The 11,957-nt window shown below is 46.2% G+C and overlaps 1 protein-coding gene across 1 annotated transcript in view; it reads left to right on the forward strand.

Moving 5' to 3' along the window:
* The window catches only part of nfxl1 (nuclear transcription factor, X-box binding-like 1), a 32,507-nt gene extending 21,255 nt beyond the window's left edge, over window positions 1–11,252 (forward strand). Inside the window, 12 exon segments of the mRNA XM_061709827.1 lie at window positions 1,964–2,084; window positions 2,167–2,323; window positions 4,135–4,226; window positions 5,697–5,718; window positions 5,857–5,979; window positions 6,300–6,335; window positions 6,337–6,455; window positions 6,731–6,800; window positions 7,634–7,738; window positions 8,769–8,849; window positions 8,991–9,044; window positions 10,603–11,252. Of these exon segments, the coding sequence (XP_061565811.1) occupies window positions 1,964–2,084; window positions 2,167–2,323; window positions 4,135–4,226; window positions 5,697–5,718; window positions 5,857–5,979; window positions 6,300–6,335; window positions 6,337–6,455; window positions 6,731–6,800; window positions 7,634–7,738; window positions 8,769–8,849; window positions 8,991–9,044; window positions 10,603–10,785 (1,163 nt within the window). The 3' untranslated portion in view covers window positions 10,786–11,252.
* Window positions 11,253–11,957: the final 705 nt, after the last annotated feature.

Raw genomic sequence — 11,957 nt, forward strand, 5'->3', positions numbered from 1 at the left:
AATCCGTCCCTGAATCATGAATCCGTCCCTTGATCATGAATCCGTCCCTGAATCCGTCCCTGGATCATGAATCCGTCCCTGAATCATGAATCCGCCCCTTGATCATGAATCCGTCCCTGAATCATGAATCCGTCCCTTGATCATGAATCTGTCCCTGAATCCGTCCCTGGATCATGACTTCGTCCCTGAATCTGAATCCGTCCCTGGATCATGAATCTGTCCCTGAATCCGTCCCTGGATCATGAATTTGTTCCTGAATCCGTCCCTGGATCATGAATCCGTCCCTGAATCATGAATTTGTCCCTGAATCCGTCCCTGGATCCGTCCCTGAATCATGAATTTGTCCCTGAATCCGTCCCTGGATCATGAATCCGTCCCTGGATCATGAAACCGTCCCTGGATCATGAATCTGTCCCTGGATCCGTCCCTGAATCATGAATTTGTCCCTGAATCCGTCCCTGAATCATGAATCCATCCCTTGATCATGAATCCGTCCCTGGATCATGAATCCGTCCCTGAATCCATCCTTGGATCATGAATCCGTCCCTGGATCATGAATCCGTCCCTGAATCCGTCCCTGAATCATGAATTTGTCCCTGAATCATGAATCCATCCCTTGATCATGAATCCGTCCCTTGATCATGAATCCGTCCCTGGATCATGAATCCGTCCCTGAATCATGACTCCGTCCCTGAATCCGTCCCTGAATCATGACGCCGTCCCTGAATCCGTCCCTGAATCATGACTCCGTCCCTGAATCCGTCCCTGGATCATGAATCCGTCCCTGAATCCGTCCCTGGATCCTGAATCTGTCCCTGAATCCGTCCCTGGATCATGAATCTGTCCCTGAATCCATCCCTGGATCATGAATCCGTCCCTGAATCCGTACCTGGATCATGAATCCGTCCCTGAATCATGAATCCGTCCCTTGATCATGAATCCGTCCCTGAATCCGTCCCTGGATCATGAATCCGTCCCTGAATCATGAATCCGTACCTGGATCATGAATCCGTCCCTGAATCATGAATCCGTCCCTTGATCATGAATCCGTCCCTGAATCCGTCCCTGGATCATGAATCCGTCCCTGAATCATGAATCCGCCCCTTGATCATGAATCCGTCCCTGAATCATGAATCCGTCCCTTGATCATGAATCTGTCCCTGAATCCGTCCCTGGATCATGACTTCGTCCCTGAATCTGAATCCGTCCCTGGATCATGAATCTGTCCCTGAATCCGTCCCTGGATCATGACTCCGTCCCTGAATCCTGCCGGTCCTGGTCCTGGATCCGGACCGTGTTCCTGCCGGTTCTGATCCAGGACCGTGTTCCTGCTTCTGAAGGTCAGAGACGTCCAATGAGAGCACAGATGCTCCTGAATCTGCTGATCACCAGGAGACCCAACACACACACACACACACACACACACACACACACACACACACACACACACACTTATACACAGGAGCCGTTTTTCATCCACCAACTTAAGTTCTGGTGTCGGCTCTTAAAATACGAACAAGAAAAGGAGTGTAATGATGCACTAACGCTGCTCATAAACATTCACAAACCCTTACGATCATAATAAAACCACAAATCTTCACAGAACGCAACACAAAGTAAATAACATTACCCATAATGCAATGCAGCTGAAATCGGAAGGATTTCTCGTTGAAATCCACGCACTCTTTGTACATGAGGCCCCAGGTCTCCCACTACGGTCTGGATACCAACTGGGAACATAAATCAGATGGTTGTCTGCATACAAACAGACTTTTGCAGTAACATCAGGAGTCTTAACACCGACCCTTGTGGTACTCCTGAGTTATGTCATCCGTTTCCATGGTGACGATCCGTATCTGATGCCTCTGAGGCAAAGATGAGCTGGTTAAATCAGCGCTGGTACCTCTACCAGTCCAGGTAGCTGTTATTCAGTCATGGTGACAGACGTGTCTCACCTGTGCAGGTAGCTGCTATCCCTGCCCGGAGACGGTGAAGGTTTCCTGCACCTGCGGGTCGGCGGTTCTGGTGGTTCCCTGCGGCCGAGAGAAGAGCACGAAACCGCCGCGCTGCCGCGAGACCTGCAGGTACCAATTCTGGTTCATCCTCTGGTTCTGTTCTGAATCTGGTTCCACCCATCCTCTGGTTCTGATCTGGTTCTGGTTCCAGGTGTCCCCCCTCCTGCCACCACCCCACCAGGGAGGTCCACCGGTGCCACCCGGGAACGTGTCCCCCCTGCAGGCAGAAATGCCTGCTGGGTCTGCCGGGCTGCAGCCACCGCTGTCCAGAACCCTGCCACGACCTGGTTCTGGTCCGGTCCCAGCAGGTGAGTCCAGAACCCGGAGGGTCCAAAGAAAGTAATAATAATAATAATAATTAAAGCTGCAAGCAGCGATGAACGGGACCTCGCGTGCAATTTTCACCAATAAATCCATCAAAAATGGACCAATCAGAAGAAGGGACAGGGCTAATTTGCACCAATTATGTTCAAAGACTCAAAACCGAGTCTGATGAAACCACCCACGACTCTGTATGTCATACCATTCAAAAGTTACTATATATGGGGGAAAATAGGATCTATCAAATATCGACCAATCAGCTACTAGTATCACTTCCTGTTTAGCGTTGAAGTTTGACGCGGCGCCACGGCAATGCACAAAAACTCACGTCTTTTGTGTCCCCTGAGCGAGTTTTATGTTGAACGGACGATCCTGCTAGGAGGAGTTCATTAAAGTACGACACGTAAAAATGGCGTAAATTGCGCCAAAATTACACGATTAATTCAAAATGGCCGACTTCCTGTTGGGTTTCGGCCATGGCGGCAGGAGACTTTTCTTTAAGTTGTGCCATGATACAGGTGTGTACAGATTTTCGTGCATGTACGTCAAACTGTATTGTGGGGCTTGAGGAACAAAGTTTTCTAGGGGGCGCTGTTGAGCCATTTTGCCACGCCCATTAATGCAAACCATTAAATATCACCTTTTTCGCCAGGCCAGGCTTGCGTGCAAAATTTGGTGACTTTTGGGGCACGTTTAGGGGGGCAAAAGGCCCTAATTTCGTCGGAAAAATAAAAACAACAATTCCTACAGATACAATAGGGCCTTCGCACTGTCAGTGCTCGGGCCCTAATAATAATAATAATAATAATAATAATAATAATAATAATACATTTACTTTAATACATTACTTGTAAAGCAGTTTTCATAAAATAATCTCAAAGTGCTGCAGAAACCAGCAAACAAAATAAACAAAAAGGAATTAAATCAGGACACATAAGAAACCAAAAGCATAAAAGCACAGAGACAACAAAGACCAGTCAATTGGGTATAGCAAGGTATGGCAGCTGCCACACCTTGGCTTCAGGGGAAAATGTAAATGTTTGTTTTTTAAATACATTTATGGAATTACTCTGTGTCTATTTGAATTGATTATTCTATTATTTAATACATATAAAATAACTACAAATGCAAATCAGAACAACATGATCGATTTCACTAGGTATTTCCCAACATTTATGGATGCGTATTGCGTAAAGGGGCGTTGACTGAATTGATCCCTGTCCCTTCCTCACAATATCATATCATATATACCTTGTAAAACTTTTAAAGAAAAGAAAGAAAAGATAAAATAACAAAAAAATAAATACAACACAAACAACCAATAAACAAAGATCAAGGCATAATGAAACCGGTCTCCTACAATATCCTAAATTCAAAAATCCAATCTCCCAGTCACCTCTCCGATGATCTGTCTACCCACCCACCCAACCAACCAACCAACAAACCAACCAACCACCATGAATGCAGGGAGTTACATTACATATATGATCCATCACATAAAGAACAGAATAATAATAAAAGAAATGCATACAGAAGGTAGATTGAGTTCTTTAGAGGTCCCCATTTTTATACTTGGCAAGATGAGTGTCATCGGCATAGCAGTGAAAAGAGATGCCATGTCGGCGGATAATAAAGAGGAGAGGTCCTAGGACAGATCCCTGGGGGACACCACATGTGACAGGGGCTGTTTGGGACTTGGAAGATCCCAAGCTGACGTACTCTGTCCTGTCAGCTACACTAACTAAATGCTTCTGGGTCTTGGTTCCGGGTCTCTAACGTGGTTCCGGTTCTGTTCCAGGTCCAACTGGCCGGTCCGTGGGAGCAGCCGTCAGAACCGGCCTTCATGAAGAAAGCGCTGCCCTGCCCTCCGTGCCAGGAACCGATTCCAACGTAGGTCCAAGTCCACAATCACACCCCAGACACCCAGACCAGAACCTGAGGGGATCAGGTCTGAGGATTAGGTCCAACAATAACCCCCTTGTTTCTGACTAATGAAGCTCTTCAGTCCCAGAACTGCTGAGTTCAGACTCTCAGATCACAAATCACCACTTCCTGTTTTAAAAAGATGAAGATGTTGGTTCTGGTTCCTGGTTCTGGTTTCTGACTGTGGTCCTTGAAGAAAAGAAGTCAGAAACGAAAGCCAGAATAAAAACGTGCTACTTAAGCCTGGCACACACTGACACACACTGACAAACACACACTGACACTGACACACACACACTGACAAACACTAACAAACACACTAAACATACACTAACACACACTGAACACACACTAACACACACTGGAAACACACACTGACTGAACACACACTGAACACACACTAACACACACTGGAAACACACACTGACTGAACACACACTAACACACACTGGAAACACACACTGACTGAACACACACTGAACACACACTAACACACAAGAGAACACACTAACACACACTAGAACACACACTAACACACAAGAGAACACACTAACACACACTAAAAACTGCGTCTCTGTCAGGCTTCTGTTTCATAACAGAACCAGAACCAGACTCTGCAGTGGTCCGGGGCCCAGAACCAGAACCAGAGGCTTCAAAGCCTCCCCGGGGTAAAAGCTGGGCCTTTAAAGCCCCCGGAGGTCTGGAGGTTCCGGTCCAGGGTGTTTGAACAGAAGCAGGTCCAGAGCCAGATCTTAGACCACGTTTACACATAGCTGGGTATTTACAAAAACTGATATTTCCCCCTCTACGTTTTGAAAAATACCATCATTTACACGAACCTGCATAAATACGCTGTTAAGGTGCTATGAGCAGCCAAACCTACAGGGGGCAGCGTAACGAGAAGATAAAGTCATGCTAGCCAATCGGAACTTCTTGGAAGTAACTTCCAGTTACTTCCAAGATGAACGAGAGTCCTTCGTTTGGAGTGACAGAGAAGTGGAGTTACTTTTAAGTGTGACTTTAGAATATAAAACAGGTAAAATACAAGAAAATATTGACGGTGGCCAAACAAATTGTAAACACAGGTCGCACACATGACGCTGGTGACGTTTCTGTCGCATAATGTGACGTTCTGAAGCCTAAATCTCCGTTTCCCTCCGTTTACAAGCAAATGTGAAGACGGAGGTTTTACAAATCTCCACTTTGGCCGGAGTTTTCAGGAATGATGTTTTTTGGTGACTTTGAGCTTCGTTTTCGTGTAAACGAACGGCCAAAAACGCATGAAAACACCACAGTTTTTCTTTTTATTATTATTATTATTATTATTATTATTATTATTATTATTATTATTATTATTAATAATAATAATAATAATAATAATAATAATAATAATAATAATAATGTAACCTAAATAATGCGTCTACTTCTGTCTTCCAGGTCCTGTTTTGGAGAACATGAGGTGAGAATCTTCATCAACCTTGTCCCCTGATTCTCATCTTCTGGTTGTGTCCTCGTCCTCCTTCCTCGTCCTCGTCCTCATCTTTCCTCCGTCCTCGTCACCCTCGTCGCCGTGGTGACGCTGAGTCCTGTTTTTCAGGTCACCCCCGTGCCGTGTCATCGGAGGGGGCGGTTCTCCTGCAGACGGCCGTGTGGACGACCTTTGACCTGCGGAAACCACAGCTGCAGCCGGGAGTGTCACCTGGTTACCAAAGGCAACGAGGCGAGTGGCTGCTCAGGTGGAAAGGATGTTAGTTTGTGTTGCTGAGAGGGAACGACATCAGCGCTGTTCCTAGAGGAGCCTGATCACCTTGTTATCATTATATTATTATTATTATTATTATTATTATTATTATTATTATTATTTATATAAAATATATATATATTTCATTAAATGCCACGTCTGACCACCTTATTATTTTATTATTCTTATTATTGTTGTTATATATTATTATATATTATATTTATTATTTATTTGTATAATAATATATATTTCATTAATGCCACACCTGCTCACCATTATTGTTATTGTTGTTGTTACAGTGTGAAGCGTGTGAGGAGTCCTGCTCTAAGCCCCGCCCCCCCCGGGTGCCCCCACCCCTGCTCCCGCCCCTGTCACCGTGACGACTGTCCCCCCTGCGGTCACATGACCCGCCAGCGCTGCCACTGCAAGATCAGCCTGCTCTACGTGGAGTGCACGTGAGTCCGCGCGCACGTGTACCCGTCGTCTCCGTGGCAATGCCGGCATCTGGCCTCGTTTCCGTGGCAACCGCAGCATCTGGCCTCGTTTCCGCGGCAACGCCGGCCTCTGGCCCCGTTTCCGCGGCAACGCCGGCCTCTGGCCCCGTTTCCGCGGCAACGCCGGCCTCTGGCCCCGTTTCCGCGGCAACGCCGGCCTCTGGCCCCGTTTCCGCGGCAACGCTGGCCTCGTTTCCACGGCAACGCTCTCTGACCTCTGACCTCCGTCCTTACAGGAAGTGGACGTCAGCTGACCGTCAGACCAAGTTAGAGCTGAGCTGCTGCACCAACCAGTGTCCTCGAGAGGTGACAAAACTACACAACTACACACACCTGCACACAGAGCCGTCTGGGAGATTTGCGAGGCCCTGTGCGAAATGGCCGTGGGGGTTTTTCGGGTCGGATCGGGTGTCTATATGCGCAATTTTAACTCTCCAATTAGCAAAATACTGGATACCTTCCCTTGCCTCATTATCATCTGGGCTTGCCAAATTTATCAAACGAGCCTTTCAGAGAGGCATTAAACTCTTCCATTTTCTTTATTTTCTTTCTTTTTTCATCCCCTGATGGAAATTTCCTGATTCTGTCTCGTTCTCTTGACATTGTGTGACAGTTTGTTCCAACTCCACCCGTCTGGATCAGAGCAGCTTGTGTCTGCGCTTGGTCTGACGCAGTTGTATTGAACAACAGACACGCGCATCATTGCACATATATTTATTGATATGCACAGACTAGTACACATTTAGGTCTGTAATGGAACGTGACTGTTGATATTTAAAAGGGAAAAAAACGGGAAAAAAAAAAAAAAAAATTTAGGAAAAAAAAACGCCCATAGCGGGAGGCTCCTTGGGGCGCGAGGCCCCGTGCGGTCGCACGGTTCGCACACCCCTTGCGGTGGCCCTGCCTGCACACACAAAACTACACACACCTGCACACAACTACACACAACTACACACCACTACACACAACTACACACACCACACCTACATATATTTGATGTCAGTATTTGATTTTTGATAGATTTTTATGTATTAGATTTTTTTGTGTTTAATTTTCATAAGGAAATGTCTAAACTTGTTTAAGTTAATCTGGAAGGTTCTGGAAGGTTCCTTCACTAACTCTCCTCCTCTGATCTGCAGCTGAGCTGCGGCCACCGCTGCAGGCAGGTGTGTCATCCAGGTGTGTGTGAGAGTCGCTGCCAGCACAAGGTGAAGCTCCGGTGTCCCTGCAGGAGGATCAAGAAGGTAAACAGCTGCTGCACATCTGGACAGGTTAGCGGGTTCACCGGCCCGCAGACCGGATTCAGGTCCAGATGTTTTAGCATCACTTTCAGCTGTTAGCCTCCTGTCCAGATGTTTCAGCTTCAGGTCCAGATGTTTCAGGTCCAGCTGTTTCAGTTTCAGGTCCAGCTGTTTCAGCTTCAGGTCCAGCTGTTTCAGCTTCAGGTCCAGATGTTTCAGGTCCAGATGTGTTAGCTTCAGGTCCAGATGTGTTAGCTTCAGGTCCAGATGTGTTAGGTTCAGGTCCAGATGTGTTAGCTTCAGGTCCAGATGTGTTAGCTTCAGGTCCAGATGTTTCAGCTTCAGGTCCAGATGTTTCAGCTTCAGGTCCAGATGTTTCAGCTTCAGGTCCAGATGTTTCAGCTTCAGGTCCAGATGTTTTAGCTTCAGGTCCAGATATGTTAGCATCAGGTCCAGCTGTTTCAGCTTCAGGTCCAGCTGTTTTAGCTCCAGATCCAGCTGTTTCAGCATCAGGTCCAGCTTTCAGTTTCAGGTCCAGATGTGTTAGCTTCAGGTCCAGATGTGTTAGCTTCAGGTCCAGATGTTTCAGCTTCAGGTCCAGATGTTTCAGCTTCAGGTCCAGATGTGTTAGGTTCAGGTCCAGATGTTTCAGGTCCAGCTGCTTCAGCTTCGGGTCCAGATGTTTCAGGTCCAGATGTGTTAGCTTCAGGTCCAGATGTGTTAGCTTCAGGTCCAGATGTGTTAGCTTCAGGTCCAGATGTGTTAGCTTCAGGTCCAGATGTGTTAGCTTCAGGTCCAGATGTGTTAGCTTCAGGTCCAGATGTTTCAGCATCAGGTCCAGATGTTTCAGCTCCAGGTCCAGATGTTTCAGCATCAGGTCCAGCTGTAATGCTAACCTCCAGATGTTCTGCTAACCTATGCTAACAGGAGGTCCAGTTGTAATGCTAACCTCCAGATGTTCTGCTAACCTATGCTAACAGGAGGTCCAGTTGTAATGCTAACCTCCAGATGTTCTGCTAACCTATGCTAACAGGAGGTCCAGTGCTCGGCGGCAGCCCCCGCTAACCTCCAGTGTGACGACGTCTGCAAGGAGCAGCAGAGGAAAGTCAGCCAGGTAAACTCACCTGGACGCTGAAGCCCTGCACCGTTTCAGGGGCGGGGCTTCAGCACGTAGCTGATTGGCCGAGCTTGTGTCATGTGACCTGGTCAGGTGTTCAGGTTGTTTCACCTGTAACTCACCTGTACCTGTGTTCAGGTGAAGGAGGCGGAGCTAAGAGCAGCGCAGGAGGAGGAGCAGAAGAAGCTGCAGGTGAGTCTGGGCTTCAGGACACGCCCACTTAAGGACACGCCCCCACACACCTGAAAAAGTACGATTCGAGAAAAAAGTTGAAATGTCGAGAAAAAAGTTAATGTCGAGAAAAAAGGCGAAATTTCGAAATTCTCTCGAAATTGTACTTCAACATTAATCTCGACAACTAAAATTAAATAAACTATGAAAAGTCCCAAACTGGAAATGCAAATTGACTGTTATTTAGCTTCTGCCAGAGCTAAGAGCTTCAGCTACTTGCTCCCATCCTAAGAGATGGGCATATTCTTCTGCAGGAATTTTAGCATAGCCACATTTTCTGACAACGTTTGCAGATTGTTTGCGCCTTGTCAGCCACTCGGTCGCCCTTTCTATCCACTATTGGAAATCCAAAAATCCCCCCCCCCCCCACACGCCTGTAAAGACACGCCCCCGGTCCGGTCCAGATGTTAGCATCACTTCTATCTGTTTGGCTACTGTCCAGATGTTTTAGCATCAGGTCCAGATGTGTTGGCATCAGGTCCAGCTGTTAGCATGAGGTCCAGATGTTTTAGCATCACTTCCAGCTTTTAGCTTTAGGTCCAGATGTTTTAGCTTCAGGTCCAGATGTTTTAGCATCACTTTCAGCTGTTAGCCTCCTGTCCAGATGTTTCAGCTTCAGGTCCAGATGTTTCAGCTTCAGGTCCAGATGTTTCAGCTTCAGGTCCAGATGTTTTAGCTTCAGAATCAGAAAAGCTTTATTGCCAGGTCAGACATAAATCAGACGAGAGAACTTGACTCCGGTTTACACCGATGGCACCATTAATACGGACGCCATTTTTAGAGGAAGGGTAACACTGGGATGGGGGGGAGGAGGGAAAAAAAAAGGCATCTTCACACTGTGTATTTAATACCTAGTGTCAAGGTGCAAAAAAACACCGCAGAGATAAGGATAAGGGAGAGGAGCAGAGAAAGCGTCCGCCTTCGCTGAGAGCCGGAAAAACAGGTTCAGGTCCAGATGTTTTAGCTTCAGGTCCAGATGTTTTAGCATCAGGTCCAGCTCTTAGCATTAGGTCCAGATGTTTTAGCATCACTTCCAGCTGTTAGCTTTCGGTCCAAATTTTTTAGCTTCAGGTCCAGATGTTTCAGCTTCAGGTCCAGATGTTTCAGCTTCAGGTCCAGATGTTTCAGCTTCAGGTCCAGATGTTTCAGCTTCAGGTCCAGATGTTTTAGCTTCAGGTCCAGATGTTTCAGCTTCAGGTCCAGATGTTTCAGCTTCAGGTCCAGATGTTTCAGCTTCAGGTCCAGATGTTTTAGCTTCAGGTCCAGATGTTTTAGCTTCAGGTCCAGATATGTTAGCATCAGGTCCAGCTCTTAGCATTAGGTCCAGATGTTTTAGCATCACTTCCAGCTGTTAGCTTTCGGTCCAAATTTTTTAGCTTCTGGTCCAGATGTTTCAGCTTCAGGTCCAGATATGTCAGCATCAGGTCCAGCTCTTAGCATTAGGTCCAGATGTTTTAGCATCACTTCCAGCTTCCAAATTTTTCAGCTTCGGTCCGCTCATGACCCGTGTCTCCTGCAGGACGAGCTGGAGGCCTTCGAGAAGCGCCGCGGCGGGAGGCGGAGCAAGAGGCGGGGCCGGAAGGAGGAGCTAGCGGACCCCCGGGGGGGCGGCGGGTGGACCCGGGTCCTGCTTCTGGTTCTGGTCCCGCTGGCCGGGGTTCTGCTGGCGGCCGCTGGCTACCACCTGCTGAACCGGGCCTGAACCAGAACCGCCGGGTTCCCCCCAGCCGGAGGGACCGGAGTTCCTGGAACCAATCAGCTGCTGACGGATCAGAACTTTACAAGAACAAAGTCCAGCTGTGTTTTAGTTGTAGAAGAAGTTTCTGCTTTATTTAACCGGTTCTGGTCCCCACAAACCGGTTCTGGTCCTCACGAACCGGTTCTGGTCCCCACAAACCGGTTCTGGTCCTCCTGGTTTACTTCTAATTGATGACTGCGTTTCAACTTCTCTGTAATCTTCTCCATCACTAACCAACTAATGATAATAATAACAATATTATTGTTATCATTATTATTATTATTATTATTATTATTATTATTAATCTTTTTCATCGTCACTAACGAACTAATGATAATAATATTAGTAGTATTATTGTTGTTCTTCTTCATCGTCACTAACCAACTAATAATATTATTATTAATCTTCTTCATCGTTACTGACCAACTGATTTGACTCATCTGAATTTTCAGACTTTTTGTTTTATTTTAGTTTCTTTTCTGAAAGTTTGAGAAATAAAAGGTGTAAAAGTCTCATGTCTGGATGAAGTTCTTGTCTCGTCCTGCAGCAGATTGTTCAGAGCTGCTCACATCCTCTCCAGAACCACTTCAGACCAGGTCCTGGTCCAGACCGAACTTCTAGAACCAGTAAAAACATGGAACCATAAACTTCTAGAACCAGTAAAAACATGGAACTATAAAAACATAGAACCAGTAAAAACAAGGAACCATAAACGTCTAGAACCAGTAAAAACATGGAACCATAAACTTCTAGAACCAGTAAAAACATGGAACCATGAACTTCTAAAACCAGTAAAAACAAGGAACCATACATTTGTAGAACCAGTAAAAACAAGGAACCATAAACTTGTAGAACCAGTAAAAACAAGGAACCATACATTTGTAGAACCAGTAAAAACATGGAACAATGAACTTCTAGAACCAGTAAAAACAAGGAACCATACATTTGTAGAACCAGTAAAAACAAGGAACCATAAACTTGTAGAACCAGTAAAAACAAGGAACCATACATTTGTAGAACCAGTAAAAACAAGGAACCATAAACTTGTAGAACCAGTAAAAACAAGGAACCATACATTTGTAGAACCAGTAAAAACATGGAACCATGAACTTCTAAAACCAGTAAAAACAAGGAAC

The sequence above is a fragment of the Cololabis saira genome, chromosome 20 (assembly GCF_033807715.1).
Source record: "Cololabis saira isolate AMF1-May2022 chromosome 20, fColSai1.1, whole genome shotgun sequence".
NCBI classification, from domain to species: Eukaryota; Metazoa; Chordata; class Actinopteri; order Beloniformes; family Belonidae; genus Cololabis; species Cololabis saira.